The sequence below is a fragment of the Mytilus californianus genome, unplaced genomic scaffold (assembly GCF_021869535.1).
Source record: "Mytilus californianus isolate M0D057914Y unplaced genomic scaffold, xbMytCali1.0.p SCAF_9, whole genome shotgun sequence".
Lineage (NCBI taxonomy): Eukaryota > Metazoa > Mollusca > Bivalvia > Mytilida > Mytilidae > Mytilus > Mytilus californianus.
This window is the reverse complement of record NW_026262745.1, coordinates 77,445,859-77,470,962: the sequence shown is the minus strand read 5'-3', so window position 1 is coordinate 77,470,962 and position 25,104 is coordinate 77,445,859. Positions and strand designations below refer to the sequence as shown.

Sequence of the window (25,104 nt, the reverse complement as noted above, 5' to 3'; positions counted from 1 at the left end):
GTTCAAAAACGTATGTAGTGTCGATTTCAGTCGTGCAAACTATTGATTGTTTGTGTGTACTATAAATTTACTAATGACCATTGAGGTGTAATTTTCCTTCGGCATACTTTTTTGTCATGTATTTTTTTTTTTTTGGGGGGGGGGGGGGGGGATTTTACAAACTGAATATTCGACTTTGACGTCTAAGGGAAGTTGCAAAACGCAATACGAAACCATAATATAAAAATACGGAGATTGCCAATGAGACTACTAACCACCAAAGATGAAATGAAGAAGTATTAGCGAACGATTGGCCTTCGACGATTAAATAATGTCATCTTTATCTTCAAAAGGTCTCCAATGTAACGTCATCACGGAGTGACATCATATATCAAACGACGTTACAGTTGGACATATGACGTCCATTTGCAGTACTTTCTGGCTTGGTATTAAATCTAACCAAATTATATTAGCGGCGACGCGGGCTAAGTCGCAGTCTGCGGACAGTGAAAATTCGAGAAAAACAATATTCAGTTCAACCATTCTTGTTTGACATCGGACTTCGTTTTCCTGACTTTGTTTGCATAAATTAACACTAAAAAAAATATTTATCATTAGTCTTCAATTAGGAAAAAAGGTCTTCTGTTTAAATATATGATGAAGTGAGTAATACATGATAAAATCCTTATCACATGCCTCAAGCCGTCAGCCCTCTGGCGGATATTCGTTACTCGGGTTGATACAGCTTGTGATACGGATTTTACCATGTTTTATTCTCTATTGATTGACGTTTACATGCTTTTGTGGATCGTTAAACAACATGCAAATTCCTGTTATATCTCTGAGAGCCACTATGCCCTCGTCTATAATAACAGATCATCAAATTTTTACTTTTAAAAAGAAACACGATGTCTTTCCTACGACAGTCGATACTGTATACCTACCCTATGCGTCTGACTGTTTTGTTTGTTTCGTTTTTATATTTTGTTTTCTAAGGTTTTATCTATATTTTATATCGTTTTGACTTTTGTTTTATATTGTGTTATTTTCTTTATGTTTTTCGTACACGAAGTGTCATTTGATACCAAGTTTTCTGTGCAGTGATTACTTGGTATGCAGTTATGAACTTCGATGCCAGTCTATCATCTAATTATAAATTGCATACCTTCTGTGATCTTCATTGTTTGTGTTATTAAATGTAGCACTTTATGACAAGTATTTCATGTACTACGGAATGGTATTGAAAGAAATGCATACTAGTACGGTGACCGGACTCAATATTTTTAGATTTAATCAGCAAATATACTACTAGTATATGGTAACATTATATATCATTGAATTCGTCAAAATAAGTACTTTGGAAATATCAATGCCGTCAAAAAGAAATGTGTTAAGAGTTTTGCATAAAGCAAAGTAAAAGATCAAATACTATGTTCGTTTCTTTCTTCTATATTTTCAAAATTGAAAGACAAATGTAGCAATTTAGTTCAAATTTCAGATACAGACATCTGTTAAAATCACTAATGAATTATTATGAAAGCTGAAAAAAAAAAACACTTTCAAAAAGTCGATTTTTATGAAAATTGAGGTTTTTCACACACTTGTTCTATTATCCAAGATCAACACATAATGATTTAAAATTACAGTAGTTACCTTGCTGGTGATATTCAACCTCTGCAATAAATGATAAATATTGTTTTTACTTGAAGCCGACTACCCTGAACGAGTATTTGAAAACAAAACTCATTCTTGTAATTCATAAAAAACCAAAACCACTAAATACCTTGCAAACAGTAACATTTAAACTAATACCCTCGAGTAGGTCCAAACAACAGAATTCAGCCACGAGTTTCTTCCGTTTCATCAGTCAAGGAATATGATGGAAATTTCTGCATAATTCTGACCCCTGACAGGAGCCCATCTCTGTAAATGTAAGGTTTTATTTTGAACAACACATGACTTTTTACATTGAGATTTTCCCTTACATGAACACACAAGATCCTGCAAGAATTCTGCTGCATATGCCCTTCAAAATACACAGGATGTAATGCATAATAAACTCTCGCCATTCGTACTCTAAAGGTGACGGATTAGGAGTTTAGCAATCTGTGATGCGGACCAAATGTTAGCTTGAAAAGAAGCACGTAAAACATGCTGTTTCAGTGCCACTTCACAGGGCAGGGAGGCAACCTGACTAGAATTACATCTTTACTAATGGCAAGCTTGACGCGCATTTTATTCATATCATGATGAAATTATTTAAAGTTTTTTTTCTGATCATAACGCTTTGTAATTTACTTTCTCGCAAATACAACGGCTTCATTCTTGTCAGGACTCCCGAAGCTCTACAAACCACTGAAATCATCTTGTGTGTCTTTCAAAATCATGTAGACTGATTCTTACCTACTCTAAACAGAGACGAAGTTGTGTCGCATCCGGTAAGAGTATATACATTAGACAGCAGTTTACAAGTAGTTGGAGAAAGGAAGGCGGGGAATGGGTAAAAATCTTTGCCCGTCCTTTCCACTGCTAATGTTCCACTCGCTTGTAGGTGTCATTTGTTTGTAGTAGTGTACACACAGAGCAATCACATCCTATCAGATGTCCATATGATTATTCTGCCGCTCTTTCCTATTTGTCTAAGCTTCGTGTCAAAGTCTAAAGCATGGAGTATCATACTAGTATCGACCTCCTCTTGAGTGCTGAACACTTCATGACAGTAATTAACAGAAGTGTCCGAAACGACTTTGATAATTTCCGGATTTCCAAACGATCCGGATAAGTAAAGCTGACAGTCAGGTGGAATCAAAGGAGTTTGTCAAAGTTTTGAAGAATAGAACAACCAAAAAAATTAAGGAGAACCTGTTTATTTTCTGTAACAGACAGACATTTATCCAGTTAGGAATACTTCTGCCTTCTATAACCTGATACACTTTGGTGGAAGCTGTAGTTTTTGTACGATTTTCTTTTCAGTAGACTTAATATAGTTTATTTTTATGTCGTAGCCGTCAAAAATATCTGCTACTCTGTGCGCTAGAATAAAGCATTGAGACATATTTTTATAATAGTCAACTGTAAGGTCACCGAATGTTTTATTGTCTTTGCATTAATACATTGAAGCAATGTCATACCATTTGTGATGTAAGTTGTGAGTGAGTTTCTATTGTAACATTATCTCTGCATTTTGCCAAAACCAACGTCTGAATACAAGCTCTGGATTTATATGAACTGAGACATATTTTCAAACGTTTAAAGTTTGACTTTGATATTGGACTATAAAATTCCTTCACCGACCTTCAGAAAGAGCACTAGTAATGAAATATTAAAACATTGTCATGCCTTCCTCGACAGCTGTAAGCAAAGAATCTTTATCAAATATCTCCTGTCGCATTCCAGAAGGGATATTGATAAGACATGGAGGAAGGGATTCGACATTAAAGGGATCAGTCATGGTTTGATTCAGATCGTTCATAATGACAATAACCTGATTTTTATCTCTTTTCATTACCGTTTGTCTTGTTTCCCACTGTGAATTTGCATTGCCTTTCTAACATAACGCCACTAAGAGAAGCTATGAAATGTCTAATAAGTGTCCATCTAACTAGTGCATATTTTTGATTTGTTACACCTTAAATGCCCCCTGAACCTTTTTGAATTTTTAATGACGGTATTTTCTGTTGCCATGTCGGTCCAAATAGCGTTAAAATGTCCCGGAGTCTGTCTAATAGCAAAGTCGCCACCTGTAAAAGCTGATAAAAAATTCTTTGGAAGTTGATTCTAGTGGTGCAACAGCACAACACAAGAACAAACTATACAAAACAATAAACGAAAAACAATTATGATAAAGAGCAACAAACGGCATCCATTCAATTACACTAGGCTTTTGTCCGAAAGATATAGAATGTGGCGGGATTATATTTGAATGTCGTGAAGGTGATAAAAGAGATCATCATGCTACTAGTATCAAATTATAAAAAGACATTAAATGATTCGATTTGTCATGAATTAGTTTCGACAGAACACCTGTTTGTGTCTTTTGAAAGGTGTTATTCTAGCTATGCGCATTTACTAGACCCTGCTACATGTATGTCTGTAGTGCCTGTAATTTTGTAGCTTATTTTCATGTCTCCCAAACAAAGTCTGGAAACTAAATGTTTTGCCCACTTTTTCAAAAATATTCTTCTTCTGAGCTTTTCTCATCTTTTCTTGCCCGCGGCTGTTCATTGAAAGCACAAGTTAGATGTACTTAAGTATTTGTAGAATGTAAACGGTTTGTGTCTTGTTGCCTTTTCTATCATTTTATTTATTCCTAATTGTACGTGAGGGGAAAAACGCAAGGTGTTGTGAACTATAGAAACATTAGGGATTTTATTTTAAAATCAGGTTCACAAGGTTTAAACTTGAAAACAAAAAGTGATAAAGACACAAGGTCTTCAGAAATGATCTACAAACTTAATGACCCTAATTCTGAAGTGTCTCATGGTCATTTATTACCTTGCATTTGAACTTGAACCTTGTTTTGGGAAATTACACAAATACTGTAATAGATATGAAGGATCTATTGAATGGAAAATGTTCTACATCGCAAGAAGGCACTAAAATCATTATTTTGTTAATGATTTAAAATGCTAGATATTTTTTGATATGTTCATAATTTAAAAATGGTATGGACTAGTACAAAGTACTAATTATATTTCGATCTCCGACATAAACGTATGCATGTTTTGCCTTAGATTTATACGTACATGTGTGTCCTCGTCACTCGATTATTGCTATTCATTTCTTTATATCAAGAAATCAGCAGCCATTGCACACATGACGCACTATAGTGTTAGCTTTGGTTCACGTTAATTTTTGTTATATTGTATCTTTACAATCCCTACTTGAAAACTATATTTGGAAAGACAAACGTTTCTTCTAACTAATCAGCATCATTTGTCCTCTATACTACTGATTCAGAATATTTTTGTCTGATTAGTTGTTTGAGCGAATACCGAAAGTTCAATGAAACACTTAAACAAATCTATCAAAATATTTCGTGAAAGGCCAAACTTAAAATGTAAAAGGTTGACAACAAATAACCACAACTAACATATAAAAATAGATTTTTTGAACTTGTGTATTTTGAAGATCCAAAATTCTAACATGACGTTCTTCAAACGCTTTGAGTACACACCCGTGGTAAAATATAAATATATTGTTTGGGCTGTTCCGATTGTACACCCGCGTCATATGCTTTTTTATCAATAAGCTACCCGACGTCATAGAACGATGACGTAAGAATATAAGCATTTTACGGGAAAATACACGCTTGTGAAACCGAAAATCATCACAACAAGGAAACGTAAACAAACGATGCTAAAATGTGTTATATAAGCCATATTTTGTATACATATAAGACATATAAGTACAATTATCATTTAGATTTGTCCAAACCTATCTAACATCACAGTTCCCAAATTGCATCGACTACCCAAATTGCACCTATTCAACACAATTCGCTGCGCAAATCTTACAAATTTTCTTTGAGACTAAATAAGTTGTATTTGTATGATTTGACATTATATACGTTTTCCAACAAAGGTAAATATATCTAAATATACACAAAACGTTCACAGTTCATATCAACAGATGAAGCATTCACTGGAAAAAGGAAATCTACGAAAACGTCGCCATGCAACGTTCACAAAAAGTCATCTTTTATAAATGAGCAAATTAAATATGTTACAAGTATCCATTTCTTTTATTTTGTATTTGCATTGTATCGTAGATCAAATTTATTTGTTCAGTGTATGTTCACTGGTGTTAATATGTCTTTTGATTGAGTTAAGCCATTTCAATTGATATTTTATAGCGTGTTTTTCTATGTTGTGATGTTACACTATTGTTTCAGATAAGGGAGAAGGTTTGGTACCATTAAAACGTTTAAACCCGCTGCAATTGTTTGCACCTGTTCTAATAGGTCAGGAATCTGATGTTCAGTAGTTGTTTGTTGATGTGGTTCACAAGTGTTCCTCGTTTTTTATATATATTAGACCATTGGTTTTCCCGTTTGAATGGTTTTACAGTCTAGTACTTTTTGGGGCCCTTTATAGCTTGCTGTTCGGTGTGAGCCAAGGCTCCGTGTTGAAGACCGTACTTTGACCTATAATGGTTTACTTTTATAAATTTTGACTTGGAGGGAGAGTTGTCTCATTGGAACTCATACCACATCTTCTTATATCTACTTAAAAAATGAATAGAAAGCATGGGTTATGTCAAATTGTTCTAAATATTTGAAGAAATAAAACAAAACATCTGTTATTCGATTTTTAAGGATGTGAATTTAAGCATGGTTGCAATTTAGGTACTCCTCATTACAGAATCATGGATCGTTCGGAAGTCGGTTCAAACCCATTTTTCTATGAATCAATATAGATACAAAATTGTATTGGTGGAACCATAAAGTAAATAATGACACATCTACAAAATAAACGCAGTATGGAAACTTTTGCCTGGATCATAAATAAACGTACTAGGTGAAAAAACTGTCAAAATAGGTGCAATTTGGGTACCGTCACATTAAATATGTTATTGTAAATAGATTAAGCATGTCATTTATTCAGTTTGCTCCGTTTTTTTACGTCAATTTAATAGTGGGTTTATTTATGGCAACGGCAAAAAATGCCTTCATCTAGAGCGCTTTGATCCAAAACATTTGCCGTATTTGTCCTTTTAGAATCGAAATAATTCATGGAGGCTTGAATATATCGTGATTTTACCACGGGTTGTCCCTTTATGTCATTTATGAATTTGACAGTTGTTTTCCATTCTTTTGATGTGTTAGAGCTGTAGATTTTGCCATTTGATAAGATACTTTTCGTTTTGTTATTTCTTTGGAGTTCGGTATTTTTGTTATTTTACTTTTTGATAGTAACATTCCGTAGTTTACTGGTAATGATTAATCAAAACCTCGTAACATTCCCGTAAGGTGCTCTCAGTTATCCGTGACAACTCGTAACAAATTTTGGAATTTGGCCGTAAAGACATCATAGTAACTCGTAATAAACCGTAAATAGCTCGTAAAAACTCTTAAACCGACAGTACGAGTGGCCAAATCGTAAGGGCTCCGGGTATGTGAAGGGGCACTAGGGGTTAAATCTTTTGCTTGATAAAGTTATTTGTACATGTTCCATATTCGGACATTCAAAACTCAGACAATCTAATTGTTTTTGATTTTTAAACTTACACATCAGAGAAAATATCCGAAAGATAGTATTTTCATGTGTAAACCATCGATTCAATCCTACAAGACTGGTGGTCACATCTCAACAATTCAACATTCACTCTTCGTGATACCAGGTTAATACTATATGCATACAAAATGTTTTTTTAGATTCAACAGAATGATTTGAAATCGATTATTTTACTTTTATATCACTACAATGACAATATATGTGTTCATGTAAACAAACTTTTTTCTCTAGACAGTGTAAGTAGTTTCGCGTTTTTTTTTTTGGTGTTAAAGCTCAGTATCATGTAGAATTTAAGCATATTAAGGATTATTCTATGTTTAAAATCACTTTAGTATGGAGAAAAGATAAGCTTAGTCTGTGATTCATCATATTAGGCATTAATACACGAAAAGATTTTCACTTCTGAACACATTATTCTGACTCCAAGCAGACCATTCTTTATTCTGACTTTAATATTCCATGTGAGACTTTGCATCTAATGCATTTTTTTATTTCTTGGCTTGTCCTAGATGGGACAAGTACGCACAATGACTTTATAGATGTGATATTATAATAATTCAGTTATGTAAACAAATACTCTTTTTTCATTATGCATAACTGACTGATTTATTGAAATATTCACAATCACTTTATGCATGACATAGAATACAAAGGGTCAATAATTTGCATAATTCGTGATATTAATGATTTATATGTGATTTTATGGTAGTTATGTAAGACACGCTTTAAGTCTTTTTTACAACAGAAACTGATATTGAACCTATACAACATAATTTAATGAACAACCACATACTTTGTTTTATTTTCTTTCGCATTTTATGTACTTGCAAGGTCATATCATTCATATTTCAGACCGTAAAAGGAATATGAAATGTTGAAGACCCCTCGTTGGCCTGCAGTTGTTCATTGTTCAAGTATTTTACCTTGGTCTACGAATATTTTTCTAATTGACAATCAAACCACATATTATCATAATTTGCACATGATAGACCTTTATCGAATGTGTGTATATTCAATGTTGTTTGTTTCAGCTCATTATATCTCATGCGTTGGCAGCACCTATCTGGTTAATAATTTGTGTGTTCGGTGAAAATATGAATTGTAACACTTTAAAGTGACTGAATAGGTTGAACAAATCCTCCTCCAGAAACAGACAAAGACGAATACGCCAAAACACAGCACCACCTTATTCAACTTTTCATCTTTATAAATGAAAACTGATATAGGAAAAGTGAGGCGAGCTATCAAAAATACGGATATCGTTGTGAAAACCAATGAAAGTCGACATTTTCGAATGTAATCGCCCTAGTTAATCAGGTTTTTAGGACTGTTTTCCAATAATCATTCCAAAAGTAATTATCACATAATGTACATGTAGTTGATTCAAAGAAACAATAGTAATGATACATATAAAAAAAGGTATAAATCACATATTTATGGATCATCATCTTGCTCTCCAAATTTAGGCTCATTTTTAGATATTTGGTTTGATTATTGACACAGTTAATTGACCTGTTGTGCGGATTGGTAAACAAGTTAATTGTTACAAAAAAATAGAGCAGGGAAGTACGTGTTTGCTTCAGCTCTCCATCCTCTGTTTTAACTATTTACTTGAATTATAGCTCAGCTCTCCATCGTGAACAAATTGTTGGGCTACATTTCAGCTATAATAAGAACAACATTAAAAAACATAATTATATTGACGATCAAAAATCAAAATAATCAATATTGGTCCTATTTTATCTACCCGTATGATAAGTCACACAATTTCGGTGATGGTGTGCATATTTTTAACGATTTGTTTTTAAGTATCCCATATCGTGCGTGTACATATATATAAGAAGATGTGGTATGAGTCCCAATGAGACAACTCTCCATCCAAGTCACAATTTGCAAAAATAAACCATTATAGGTCAAAGTACGGCCTTTAAAAACATGTCTGCCCATTAACAAATCACGTGCAATTTTGTGAATAAAAGGGAAAGAATATTTTTCGCGTAACACCTGCGTATGTCAGTTTTGAATGGACCCGATAAATTTAATTTATCACGTCTAGACCAGTGATAATGTCTTTATCAACGAGTAAGCATCAAAAGTAAAAATGAACACATGAACAAATTACCTATAAAGATAATAACTAGATTATGCCGCTTGTGTCCCTAAGGTACAAGGAAACAAGACTATACAATGACAACATACAGTGCATATCGTTATGTATATTTTTTGTATCGAAATAAGATAGCACACTTCATGTCAGATATACCTCTTTTAGTGTTTTTGGTCCTTTCTCGATTTAAATATACGATAGCCTGGTGGTACCTCTACAATCCCTGTAACGTAAAAAATAACACTTTTTCTTTTCGGTCCGTATAACATTTGTATGTTATTCCACTTTATTTCATATCGGTTAAGAATTAGCTTCTCTTATTCATGACATTCTTTATTCTTCAGTAATAATTTCTATCGGTCTTTAACAGAAAAAAAACGGCTCAGTCCTTATCGCTGTCTTAATCAATACCACTGTCCTTTGGGTAGTCCATACATCACGATAATGACCGGTTTTTCAATAATTATTATGTAAATATTCCACTGTATGTAAATATTGATACTTAAATCAACATTTGATTGGTTGAGAATATCCCACGTGTCATTGAAAAAAACTTCATATTCCCCTCTGAAAATCGGGACTTCATCGTGCGACGTTACACGGGGTTAATGTACATAATGTTTTGATGGTTAAAAAAAAGCAATAGTAAAGTCATTATCGTGTTCAAATTTATTCCAGACGCTAAACAAAAAGCCTAATAATGAAATTTTGATCCGTTACACTGTTTATCAATGTTTATGTAGTGTTTCCTTTTAAAAACAATCGGATGAATACAAAAATGTATGTAAATTAATATTTGATGTTCAGGTAGTAAACAAAGCATAGGCAGTGGAATTAAACATTCATTTCCCCCTAGCTTCGGGAGATATGAAGATTTGTTCACCGTCGAAAAATCATATTTCCCTCGGGCAGAGCTCTCGTGAAATATGAATTTTCTTGTGTGCACAAATCTTCATATCTCCCTTAGGCACGGGAAATAAATGTATAGTGTACGTTCAACGTTGGGTCATCGTCTATATATCCTTCGTTTAGCGTATGGTTTATGATAACATTTAGCTTATTGTACATACATAATACATGTTGTATCGTTTAGTGTATGGTATATGACATCGTAGAGCCCTTCGTTTAAGGTCAAGGATCAGTAAATGACCAGTACATAGAATTTTTTAAAATTTAGTGCTCGATTAGATATTGAAAATGTACATCAAAACATGTATAAAAAGTATATGTCACCGACTTTGTTTTCGAGAAAAAGCCATGTATAAAATGGTCCTAGAGGGTACTAAATTACATTTAATATATAGGGAAAATCCTTAATTTTCTTCTTCACTTTTTTGGTTCCCTCAATAGATAATGTGACTCAGTACGTAGATTTGTTTTTTTTAATTAAAAGTTTCTTCCTCTTTGTCTAATTAATTAAATGATGTAAAAAAGATATGGTCACCGAATTCGTTTTCCCTGTAGAAGCGACACAACCTTAACATTTAGTTCAAAAACATTAAAATACGTGACGTCGTCATATTTATGACATAACGTCAAGTTATTATGGAATGAATTTCCAACGTTCTTGGTGTTGATTATGCATGATGTGTTTACACTTCAAGTTAAAATGCTTTTTATCATAGGGGTCTGGATAGAGGGTCCTTCATTTATTTGATTCATTATTTTTTATTACCAGTATTCTCTATTCTTTATATGTTAGCACCCCATTATTTTCTACTCTTTATTTTTTTTTTGCCTGTTTTTCTTAATTTTCTTTTTATTGTTTTTTCCTTTTATTCTGCACTTTTTGCTCATGATTATTCTGTATTCTGTGAACCCCAATGAGACCCTGTTGTGTGGACGTGTATTTTAAATAAAAAACTTAGTGAGTACACGAACTCACAAATAGCAATTGCATCAAAAAGAAATCATCATAATGTCCAGATTCAATAAAAGATGTAATTGAAGCTATAATTTTTCTGTCTTTGGTGACTCTGAAAAAAAAAGTTCAGAGAGGAGGTTGGCAACACCATCATACCCCTCAAGTTCATTCTTATGTTAAGTGATGCTGTTCCAGTCCAGATTTAGCCATTTTTCGTACCATTCTTTTTGATGTAGCTAACGCGGGTAGAGTAAACATAGTCATTCTCTTATTCTTCGAATTCACCTATCTGACAGACTGTGGAACATATTACACTGAGAATGAGTGTTGTGCAATTTTCTCAGTAGCAAGCAAGAAATGCTCTACTAATCGCTGTAATGATTGAACATTTCCAAAGGCATTATGTGCGTCGTATTTGACAACAAGAATATCAAATACTAGACTCTCCCGGCTATACCTTTTGCCCGTTTGTTCCCTCTCTGGTAGCACTGTCTTCAGTAAATATAAAGAGTCAATAAAACCGGTACATATTTGTTCAAAACTTTTAAAGATATAATTATTCTCTTTGGAATGAACTAAAACTCTAGAATCAAAAAGCTTTGCATTATGGGAAGTAAAATACAATTGTCAGGTAAACAATGAATAAAATACATTAGACTATCTTGCAAGTCATCAGTTTCCATTATTTCACCGTTTCGATATAAGATTTGTCCTCTTTTTGAAAAACTAGCAACTTTAGCAGCTGAACATGTAATAGCTTGTTTTGGTAAAAAAAAGTGTTCTGCTCATATGTTGCTGCAATTTGTATTATATCAATGCAGATGTCTGTAATTATAAAGGATATCGTCTTCAATTTGGACATTTTTATGCTAAGCTTTAATCTAGGCAAGTTGAATAAGAAAATTTCTACTGACTGGACTGTAGAAACTAGTTCAATTAAACATGCGAACGAGTTGGCAATAGTACAATCAAGTAAGGGTGGAGTGTGATTAGATAAAGATCTTTCCATGTTTTTTATTTCCAAATCGGGATAAACAATATGGTTGGCCGATTTCGCTATTTTTAACTAGGCTAGCCATAAAAGATCATCATTAATTCTTTATTAAATATCCCCCAAAGAACAAGTTTTATTTCGACTGTAGAGAAATGAAATACACAGTTAGTTTTCATTTTTTTATATGCGTACAAAAATTCCCAAAAGACCAAACATAGGGAGGTTGAGATATAATATAAACACTTGTCTACTCTGGAAGTTCGTAGGTACAGATGTACATATATAGGTTTTATTTGCCTACCAAAATGATTAAAAAAAACCCCAATCATAAGGAGGCTGAGACATGACAAGAACAGTTGTCTGTTGTAAAAGTCCATATGCACAAATGTATATAGCCAGATGTCTTTTCCTTTTCTTTTTTTGTGGCCTGATGTTGTTTGGTTGTTGTCTTATTGAAGCCATGAATCACCGCGTGCTTTACATTTTACTTTGGGTACTGAAAGTGTATGTGCATATTTATCTTTTTTTTTATATAGTAGAATAGTATGATATCGACTTGATCGATAGAATCTCGTTCTCGACCTTTGACGTTTTAGGAGAAAAATAGAATTGAGAACAGTTCTATTCCATAATTGAGATGCAACTTTCCTGGCAGTGTAATTATTTTTTTCAGTTCATTTTTAACCATATATATTAAAATTTCCTTTGAGGAGACAACCATACGAATCAACACTAAGAAAATCCTTTTAGGATCCGCTGAATGTTCTTTTATTAGGAAAATATATCATGTACAACTCTTCAAACCATAAACTATTTATACATGTGTCTATTTAAGGATTTCTGTTCAATTTTTAGCTTTCCACAAAATTGCGGACGTGATAGAAAATAGATATAAGAAGATGTGGTATGAGTGCCAATCAGTCAACTCTCCATCCAAGTCAAAATTTGTAAAAGTAAACCGGTATAGGTCAAAGTACGGCCTTCAACACGGAGCCTTGATTCATACCGAACAGCAAGCTATAAATGGTCCCAAAAATGACTAGTGTAAAACCATTTAAACTGGAAAACTACGGTCTAATCTATACAAAAATACGAGAAACGAGAAACACTTATGAACCACATCAACAAACGCCAACCACTGAACATCAGGTTCCTGACTTAAGACAGATGCAAACAAATGCAGCGCGTTTAAAACACCATTACAGAAAAAGTAACTTAAAATACAAAATACAGCGATGATCCCAATTATTGTAAAACATCACTTTTATCTATTTTTTTATGTATTATAGTCTTAAAAATATGTTGTATAAATAGTAAATGATTGCTTCAACCGTGAAGAAGGTAAATGTAAATATAAAATCGATTTGTGTCTTTTGTTGACTGACTGACTGACTGACTGATTAACGCAGCTGAACATTTTATGTGGTTCATTTTTTTCTTGAAAATATAAAATATTAAAATTATTAAATCCTTATGACTGCACTTTACCCGCTTATTCACCAAATACATATTTCCAAGGCTGAAAGATTATACATAGAAAAATCCTATACTTTTTAATTCATTCTTTGTTTATCTCATAATATACGCTAGACGAAACGATGTACATTAAAGGATACTGTGCACGCTTACGATACGATATACACTAAACCATATAATGTACGCTAAAAAAGCGTTTATGGTATTGTTTTTGGTATGGTTTATTACGGACATCTTTCGTTCATCGTTCGTACAACGTTCGGTCAGCATTTCGTTTGCGTTCGTATAGCGTTCTGGAAGCGTACATACATCTTTTGGGCATCGTCGAATGTCATTCGTTATGTTTAGTTTTACGTTTTAGGGACTGTTAATATGTTCATTAAAGTACAAATCTTTCACTTATAGCTATAAATTTATTTTGTTGCAGACGATAAATACCTTGATGAACTGATGTCGGTTGCAAATTCTTGATATTTTTGAAAATTCTATAGTCAACGATCTACAGCTTGATTCAATACATAGGCACTTGTACATTGTTGAAGATCGTATTTTGATCTCTTGTTGTCTTTTAAAAATTTGTATAGGTTTTGTTGCCATAGATCTTCTTATTTTTATAATCCAATACGAGAATTAAGATGCAAAACTAATACAGTAATTGGTACCAATTGAAATCATACTTACTCATAAATATGAATCTGTACCAAAACTAAATAAGTACAACTAACCAAACATCAAAAGATCGAAAAGTTAACGATTCAACGTACAGAAGATACCCTACTCTAAAAACACACATACTTACATGTAAATGTCGGCAACAGTATCAAATACACACGAACCATGGTACTGAGGATTCATAATATTACAAAAAGACAATTTAGAATACTTAAATATAGCTATAACTTTAAAATAAATGCATATTCTGTATGTAAATTATCCACAGGAAAACAGATATAATTGATGTTACGTTTTTTTTACAACATTTGAACAAGTATAATATCGAATTAAAATGTTTTGAAACAGTTGTTATTAAGTAGATACACTAATTTAGTTTTACAACACAACTTAATTTCTTCTTTTTTTTTCAAATAGATTGTCATGTATTTAAACTTAATCTTCTTCGTTTTTGTTGCTTCTAATTGTATATTGAGTGTATCCTTTATATCGAAATGAAATACATTTATTAGGTAATCGACCGATTTTATAAGTTCTTTTGAAAACCGCAAATTGACGTCATTTAAAAATATGCTTTAACTAAAATATTTGTTATAGGATTAATATTTATGTTTAACTAAATCGGTCTACACTTAGGTTTTACATATCGCTGTTCAAATGTTTTCATAACATTACTGTTTTTTGTAATTGTTCGTCATGCGACTACAAACTGTTTGCAAATATAAGATTGTTAATATAATTATAAAGTTTAGTTTCCCTTTATTTATTCACAATATCGCCATTCGTGTTGTTTAGAATAATGAATTCTTACACCACATACCAAATAGAACATCGCATTAAATTATTTGTAGTTTAAGGCCTGAATCAACAAAATAGATAATATATCCTGTAAATTAATGAAATGTTGATGACGATAGGTGATTTAATGAATGACGGTCAAAATCACCTCCCAATTTATAATGAAGTGAAGACCGTTCAAACCGAAAAAAGGGGTATAAAATATATACATTGCTATATGATAGAAGTAAACTACAAGTCAAAATTGTGTATTCTATAACCATCATTTCACCGACGAGAATATAAAAATATAAAAGAATGTGAACAAGAGGGAGATGAACAGAGCTTCTATCTGGTATGTCATAGTAATATTTTCCATCCATTAATGAGTATGTGTTATTGATGACAAAAAGGATGGCATGCTACCACCGTTTAGCTTTGAAATAATACTTTTAGTGCCAGAATCCTGTAAAGCTGACATATTATATCATTAATGGTTGAAATTTTAAATAGCAGTCATGTCCCTAACAAAACTGTTATTAACAATACATGACCCTTTTTGTAAACCAGTTGTGAACAAGAAAATGTGCATCCTAAACATCTAAAATTATGAAATCATAACGTAACCTTTATTAAAATTAACGAAGAGAGGATTGACTGCGATATCATTTTCCTAGCTTGATTAGTGTCATGATTAATGGCATATAATGAGTTTGTTATTGTTACAAATAAATGTACCAGATTTATTTTGCAACGCATCTGGATTGCAATTTATTAACTGTGTTTTATAATTTAGCGGTACTTTTGTAATATATTTCAACCTTTAGGAATGAAATTAAGAACATATAGTTTTTGTGTAATAGACATTTCACCTTGATTATGACAATGTTGAAGGATGGAAATTGTGTTTGATTCAGATGGTAATGGAGGGGAAAAAATAGTGTAGAGGGTCGTCAAATTGGTAACGTATTCCTTATTCCTTATTCGTTTCTTATATTCGTAACTTATTCGTAGCCAATTCCTTATTCTTTATTCGCTACTTAGTCGTTATCTATTCCGTATTCCCTTTTTTTTCGTTATTGAGTTTACTTTTTATAACATTCTTTGCTTTGATCATTCTTATCTGAAATTTTCTCAAAGGCGGCACGAGTGCCAATCACAAATATATACAGGCCAAACTCATTCTGTAAGACGTATTTACCGTCTCAACGTTAAAATACCGGGTTTTACTAACTTGACGACCCTATAGAGTAGTGACGGTACAATGGGTTAACCAGTGTGTCAAATATTTAAACACAAATGACAAACACGAATATCAATATCAACTAATAAAATCTATTGTACAGATAAATCGATAACATATGAACTACTACATGCAAAACTGATCAGGTCTGTTACAGGAGATTGTATATGACAAAGAGTTTTAACATTTATACATTTTCCACACTGAATGACATTAACGCATGAATTGGTAGATCTAATTAGACTCAGTAACACGATGGCATAGATCCCACTGTCAATAGAACTATTTCGCCAATTCATGTACAAAATATATATATACAAGTGAGATGTATAACATGTAGCCATAAACAATATTACGGAAAAAGTGTTATGAGATGCTTTTTTATAATTTCTAGCTCAAACTGGTGTGTCACGCATGTTTGAGCTATCAGATGATGTCATCTATCCGTTGAAAAGACTTGACCACTAGCTCAGTTAGCTGAATCAGGGATACAATTGATCATGTCGTAAAATACTCACCTCCAAATATGTATTCATCCAGACAATGAAAATGAAGTTGGACTGAAAAAGTCCAACTGGGGCAAAAGTCGGATTCCATTTGTAATGTTTTACAATGCATCACCAGAATTTGTTGCTTATGCGTACATATTTCACATCTCGCAAAAACAGAAAACCCATTGACTGTTATCATGTTACATTAAGTGACTAAGCGTAGTTGTTGTAGAAATGTAACAAGTTTAATATTTCTGTTTCGGTTTATCGTTAAAACGTTAATGTTATGACGAAGTTTGCATTTTATCTTATAAGATTCAATTCGTCTATAGATTGAATCATATTTGCTACCGGAATATCCTCATCCTTCTAACTATTTAGCACCAAAAATGATCGCTTTTTATAGAAAATTTGATGAGATTTACATTTTTTTGCAAAGTTATCTCAAACTAGATAATTAAACGATGAACATGAACACAGTAAGACTCTGAAACTGTCATTCATATTCCACAATAAATGGCTCCACAAATATTTTAACAGAAATAGTTGCATTAATTTTGGTACGTCATTGCAGATTACACTTCCATATCGGAGATTCAAATCATACATCTTTTATGACCAGCGTCATTTGAAAACATGATTACTCGATAACAATAATCAACATCTACTATGTCTGTTAGTTTTGCTCACACATCGTGTCAACATAATGAAATTATATGCGACTGTCATACAAGTGAGAGGTTTAGCTAGCCATAAAACCAGGTAATTCACCAGTTTCTACACAAGGAAATGTCTGTACCAAGTCAGGAATATGACATATGCCGGTTGTTTTCCATTCGTTTGATGTGTTTGAGCTTTTGATTTTGCCAAGGGACCTTCCGTTTTTGAATTTTTCTTGCAGTTCGGTATTTTTGTTATTTTACTTTTTTATCGTGACTCATGTACATTATTATGTGTGTTCTTTTCATGCACGTTTGTGATTTGCGGATCCTATACATTACTGACCAATTGCTATTACCAGTTGTTTCTGCAAAACGCTTGCACGAATGGTAAATTTTCTCCTTGTATGGTTCCTGGAATCTAATGGGTTTTTAGCCAATATCCAGGGCAAATCACGACAGTTCCGTATTACTCATGATCATCTTGTTTGATTTGAATCTTTCATTTGTAATAGTTTTGCAAAAAATGAGCATGTGGTGTCAGTCGTTTTCGACCTTGAAAAGACATATGACACTACTTGAAAGTATGGTATTTAAAAAGATCTTTTTGATATGGGATTGAAAAGCAATATGCCAAATTTCATTTCGAATTTTCTCTCCGACAGGCAATCTTATGTTAGAGTTAACTGAATCATGTCTGACCTCAGGGGGAATATTTTCAATTGTCTATTATTGTTCAAAAAGTAAAAGTCTTGTTGAAGTTTTAAAAAGAAATATTGAAAGTTCTTTGTACGCTGATGATTTTTGATAAGCTGCAGAGACCAAAACATGAGTACTTTAGATTGTCAATTACAAGTATGCCTTGGTAGAATTGAAAAATGGGCTTCCGAAAATGTTTTAAAACTTTCGACATCATAAACCGTTAGGATGCATTTCTGCAAGAAACAGGAATTGTATCTTGATCCTGACCTTAACTTTAACGGGAACCAGATTATAATGGTGAGTAAACCAAATATTTGGACATAGAAAGGGAACCTTACTTCCTCATATCTAAATGTTAAAAACAAAGTGTCAAATAGTTTTAGATATTTTTTAAAGTTTTGTGGCCAGAACTGACTGAGGTGCTGACTGCAACATTGTTTAAAATCTATAAAGATCACTCGTTCGGTCTAAACTAGATTGTGGCTCCATAGTATATGGCTCCGCAAGGAAATAATACATACAAATTATCAATGTTGTGCATAACCAAGGTCTGTATCTGGGTGTGTTTAAAACTTTGCAGGTTGAGTCTGTATGTAGAAGCCAACAAACTTTCACTCTCTCATAGGTGTTTGCAGCTTGTTCCCCATTATGCCGTCAAGATTAAGGGGATTTCCAGAAAATCATGTCTAAAACTGTTTTTTTTAATCCTATTCATGAAATTGTTATGAAAAACATGATTATAAAATTCCTCCATTAGGAAATCGTTTAAAACCACATCTAGTTACAACTGAGTTTCAGTTCAAACTTGCAAATGCCCCCTATGGATACGTTAACTGCCAAACCCAGAAATTATATTTGATCTCCGTGTATACAATTAGGCTAAAACAAATCCTCTTTTAATTCAGCAACACTATGTTGAAATAAAATCCAACACATATGTTTTTTCAACTGTTTATACTGTTGGGTCGGGAATTAAGTGTCATCTGCTGCTGTCTTTGGTGACCAATCTGCAATTCTCCGCGTTTACCTCCTGCTGCATCCATTTTTACTTCAGAAGCTAAGGCAATAGTTCTTGCCTTTCAGCTTATTGGTACTTAAATGTTTTGACTTGCTATCATGTCTTTAAGCATTTCAAAAAAACAAAAATTAAAATCCATTACGTAATGTTAAATGCCTATGTGGAATTATTTCCATCAAGAACGATGGGACATTCTTCATTAGAATCAACCCGGACGATACCAAGTGTCAATGAATTGTGCTTCAAGGCATAAGATAACGACCTGTGTAAGGTCAATATTTTTTACTGATTAAATCGCAAACGACAGTTTGCTAAAGCATGTTAAAATGTAAACTTTATTTCCAGGAAACAATTTACTCTGAAAAAATTGTCATGAAAGAATAATAAATTACTCACCAAATGGCTTGTCTTTGTCTTTGTCATTCAACATAACAATTCATTTTATGTGTTGCTTCATGCATTTATAGAAAAAAAAATTAATGTTACTGTACAATTATTATTAGATTAATCTAGATTAATGAGCAGCATTTCACCTTATAATTGAGCCGTTGGGCGTTGTTATACCTATCTGCAAAGAAGAAGAATACACCATTTCAATTTCATCGGTATATTTGGATATATAATTTCCATCAAATATTTGTTTGAAATAATATATTTTGGCGGTATATAAGTCAGATAATGTATCTTTTAAGGTTTTGGCTTGTGGTATAACACACCGCGGTAAAAAATCTTAAAATATGCATTATCTATAACAGAAAGTTGTGTTTTCTTGATAATTATATTTCTATATGTGCTTAGTCATACCGGCAACCACAAAACACAGTTGTAGACCAGGAAGCAAAAAAGGCCCTGAACGACTTAATATTTAAATGTGAAATACAATATACGGACTTTCAATCGAATATTACAGAATGTGTTTTTATAACATGAACAAAAAGCTTTCTAGAAGAAATAATAGTCAAATTATTTAATGAAAAGATGATATATTTGAAAAGTGTAATATGATAAATGTATGATATGATAAACTATATATGTCGGTTTATCTTCATCATTGACCAACTACAGACTTACTGCTATACAAGATATAATGTTATTTGTATTTATACTAAATATTAATCATTATTCGGACTTCTAAAGTAACCATTACCGTGATATTACTGCCTCTACCCAAAAAGCTCAACTAAAGAAATGTGAGCATCGGTAAAGTATTAGTGTAAAAGAAAGGGTATCCATATAGGTAAAACATAAATCACAAGCTTGCATGAAGAGAACACACATAATAATGTACATGAGTCACGATAAAAAGTCAAATAACAAAAATACCGAACTGCAAGGAAAATTCAAAAACGGAAGGTCCCTTGGAAAAATCAAAAGCTCAAACACATCAAACAAATGGAAAACAACCGACATATGTCATATTCCTGACTTGGTCCTTATGTAGAAAATGGTGGACTAAACCTTGTTTTATGGCTAGCTAAACCTCTGACTTGTATGACAGTCGGATTGAATTGACAACAATGTGTGAACAATATAAACACACATAAAAATGCGAAAGATTGAGGTTCAGTAGTCAACATTGTGTTATAATCTTAATCACTATAAAAACAAACAAATATGGCTGTTTAAGACGTCTTTCCGCTAAATCTTTTAGATGTTGGATGTGTACTGATTGATATTTTAGTCTTAGATGCATGATGTTTTATTAGTTGTTATTGGCTTTGAACTAGCTGTCAGTAACATATCTGTACTTAGTGTCTTTTTGTGTTTTGTATGTATTATTCTAATGCAATTATTTTGTATCAATGGTTCTGATTGAATGACAGTAAGCGTAAAATTCTCTATCTCCTTGTTTGTAACTATGGAAGCCAACATTTTGAAATGCGGAATGTATTGACATGTAATTTCTACATTAATAAGTAAAAAACTCACATGTTGAACCTAGAAATCTTCTTTTTATCAAATTTTATTACATTCTGAAGCAGTCAAGAAGTCAGAAAACGCCCGGTGTTTACGTTTGACGCCGGAAGCATACCTATGACGTCACCTAATTTAAGGGCCAAAGAAGAAAACATCTTTTCGCGGAATTTTCTTTAATGAAAATTTTACACTGAAATAATGATTGAAATTGAATTATGTACTTGTTTTGCATTAGAATAGAGATAACTGTATTATATTTGAAGTTTTGCGGACGTCTATCGGTAGTTTTACTGTCGCAAATACCCTGACTATGCGGTATGGGCTTTGCTCATTGTTGAAGGCCGTACGGTGACCTATAATTGTTAATTTCTGTGTCATTTGGTCTCTTGTGGAAAGTTGTCTCATTGTCAATCATACCACATCTTCTTATTTTCATATGTTATATGTCAACAGAGAAAAACTAAATGGCATATAGACAAAGCACCTAAGCAAAGGTGAAAGACGAGAATACAAAAAATGACCATTGTACAATAACACAATGGCGGGATGTACCGAGCCACGTCAAAAAAATATTACCAAAACTGGACTGAAAAGTAAAGGTTAATAATATTTTAGGATTAAACGCCTTTTTAAAGGAATTTATTGGTGTATAAACTCGACCAATTCACTCACAAACAAATTAAAGTCCGAAGGACTTTTATGATATGTTTGTGAGTGACTTGGTCCAGTTTATACACCAATGAATTCCTTCAAAAAGGCATTTAATCCTTATAATTCTTTAAAATTGGAGATAAGGAATATATATTCCCACACTCGTTACCTTTATCACACGTAAATTGTATATTTGTGTCCTTGAATAGGCCTGGCATATGAATATATTTGTTGGTTAACGCAAACATATGTACTCCATGAAATTTGCTATCTGATAAAAAATAGAATACAAAAGCTCTTATAATTCCAGCGAATGATTTTGTGTTTATTTTTTAATTTAACGATTAACGTGCAGTGAAAATAATTTTGTTAATGTCGGTGTTATTATCGCCACATCTTGTTTACATTGGTTACAAAAAGAAGTTCGGTCAACGTCGTCTATCGAAAAAAAAAAAAACCAACGTCAAGATCAACTACCGGAGGTCCTCTCGGCCAATCATATCAACGTATTCCCTAATATGCAAATCATATAAGAATTATACAAAGACAGATAAAAGAACATTATAGCACGTAATTAAGATGATACATTTAAACAACGTTTGCACCTATAATCTATACTTCAAGACCATCATGTATCATTTGTGAAGTTGATATGGAATATTTATCAACAAGGTATTTGTATCTTCTGATGCACCTTTTCAGAAAAAGGACGAGACGTTCTTTGTCATATATATAACCCTGGTTCATCAACTTTTTGCTCAAACATACAAAGATAACAGTACGATTTCCAATACGATGTGAAAATTAAGATCTTTTCAAAAAATATGTGTTTAATCAATACCAGTTGTTCTATAACAGAGCAGCTTGTATTTGTTTCCGTCGTGTCGAATGTGTTATATGCCATTTACATTTTGAATTGAACCATTACATTTTTCATTTTGATTTCAAGTTCTTCACTACGTAAACTCAATATCATCACGTTGTGGTCAAATGTTGTCTTCATCGATCGTTTTCATCGTCCATCGTTTTTTTGCCATTATGGTCGGCGTAAGCTATATCAACATCTTTCGCCGGAAAAATTTAAGCCAGTTGCAAAGAAACTTAGAAACAGGCATAGCATACATAAATATAAAAGTTGGTTCATTTTTGTTGTAAATAAAGGTTAAAAAACAAATATAACTTGTATTCCTTCATATAAGTATTAACCAATGGTGGACTATAATACCACAATGCATATGTTTATAGCCTATTATTAACAAACATTCGCTTTTTTGTTTGAATGATACTAACCGTACGTTTAAATAATTTGACACTGTGACTCGACAAAATACTATTATGCAATTATCATACAAACTTTAGAAAGATTTATCTCTGGAGTAGATCAATACAATTTATCACTTTCAAATGAAATCTAGTCTTGCATAACATTTTGTAATATGATGTTCCTGTTTAGATATTAGCACGCAGATTTATATTTCAGTGCTGTAAACTTCTGCGTTGGAATGATAATGAAAACACAAATTATGAACCTGTTTGTGCTGATTATTTTTATGGTTTTACAAATCATCAACATCCATGGATCCCATTTTCAAGGAGGAATGATAACATGGAAGTACAAAGACAATCAGGTAACATATAAAACATTTCCGAACCAAAGCAAAATATTAGCAAAATAATTTTTCAAAACAAAATTATTTGTATTCCTATGGACACAAGGCGTTGTTGTGATTGATTAAATGCATTCGAGATATAATAGCATAAAGATGCATTTTTCGACTGATTTGAATAAATAGCTTGAATAGTTCATAGACCCCTCTCTTTTAAAATTACATTGCTTGATAATGTAAGAAGATTATTTGTACCATTTCTTATGAACAAATCACCGATTATTTTTTTTTTAATTAGATAAATATGCTGCAGAAATACCGTTTGTTTTCTGAAATCAGGAACATTTAATAAAAATGAATTGTTTCCTGGGAATTGTTACACAAATTTAGCGTACATATGATAAAAGATATTCCAAATGTTTTTACAAAAATCCGGTTCTATTTATCTTTTGAAATAAAAAAGTTTGGTTTCTCTTACCAAAGCATAGAAATGTCGAAAAAACCGAAACTTTGAGTAAATGTCTAAAATGTCGATCTAATTTATCTCTGAAAGTAGCAAATGAAGGTATATTTTTATATACCTTTTATAGAAACTTACGATTGAACTGTCTTGGTCTTACATATAGCTAACACTAGTTTTTTCTATTTCATTTATAAAAATGAAGATGAAAGAATATGCCAAATGAGACGGAATCAAACGACAAATAAGAGACCACCAATTTACAAATTTCAGCTTAAAACAGTCTTTACAAAACTGTCAAATATAAAACTTCATCTTTCTAAACAGACAGGAAGTAAATTTACTTGACGTACTAAATATATTCCATCATTACACATATACTAAAATAGTAGTAATTTAAGACTGCCATTGAAATGTATAAATGTAATATAATTATACTTTTTATCAGAATACAACCTTGCGTTGTTTCCTGGTATCAGTCGCCCAACTAGCCATAGATGAAAAACGAAACAAATTATTTTGAATTTGTAATAAAAAATGTTTGAATACATTAATTTTGTATTCATAATTGTTTCCTTAACTTCAAGTAAAATGGTGTATGTTTGTCAGAAACTTAAAAAGATTTCGAAGTGTGTAAAGGTGTTAATATCAGTGATATACACCTACCTCATGAAATTGCAGTAAATCTGAATACATGTATGGCCCCAGCTCCCATGTTATAACAGGAGACCTTAACATCGTTCGTGACCGAGAGTTGAAATCATTCCTCAGTAAAGAACCTAAATATCGACCCCCGTCAATTATTAATTGGAATGAGTGTCGTAACATCATCCACGACTCACTCCGTACTTACTGCTCATAATGGATAAAACGAGAAAAAACTGACAAGAAATTATTCGATTCTTATTTTAAGTTGGTAATGAACATATTCGATATACGTATTCAGCATTTTAAAGATCATTTTACTCCTAACAACAACCATAATAACCCAATTTCCCGTATCAAACATAAGCTAAAAGAACTCGCCAAAGGAATAAATTTTTGTCCCGGCTGATAAGGCTGCTAACAATATCATTATTGTTTGACATAAATTTTACATTGATGTTCTACAAAAGGAAATCACGAATTCACCAACATTCCAACTGACTCCATTTTCGGAAAATGACATCTGTAACAAAGATAAACTTTTAGCTACCTCTTTACATGCAGAACCAAATACAATGAAAGTTCCAACTATGTACTGGCTTCCGAA

At 32.5% G+C, this 25,104-nt stretch overlaps 1 protein-coding gene across 11 annotated transcripts in view; it reads left to right on the top strand.

Moving 5' to 3' along the window:
* Positions 1-25,104, top strand: part of LOC127716301 (uncharacterized) — a 78,278-nt gene that overhangs the window by 33,397 nt on the left and 19,777 nt on the right. The window contains exon 1 of one of the 11 annotated variants that reach the window (XM_052222466.1): positions 23,184-23,413. The exons of the other annotated variants lie outside the window; for them this stretch is intronic. Coding sequence (XP_052078426.1) covers positions 23,288-23,413 — 126 coding nt within the window. The 5' untranslated portion in view covers positions 23,184-23,287. Of the gene's footprint in view, positions 1-23,183; positions 23,414-25,104 lie in introns of those variants that run through there. 11 annotated transcript variants of the gene reach the window in all.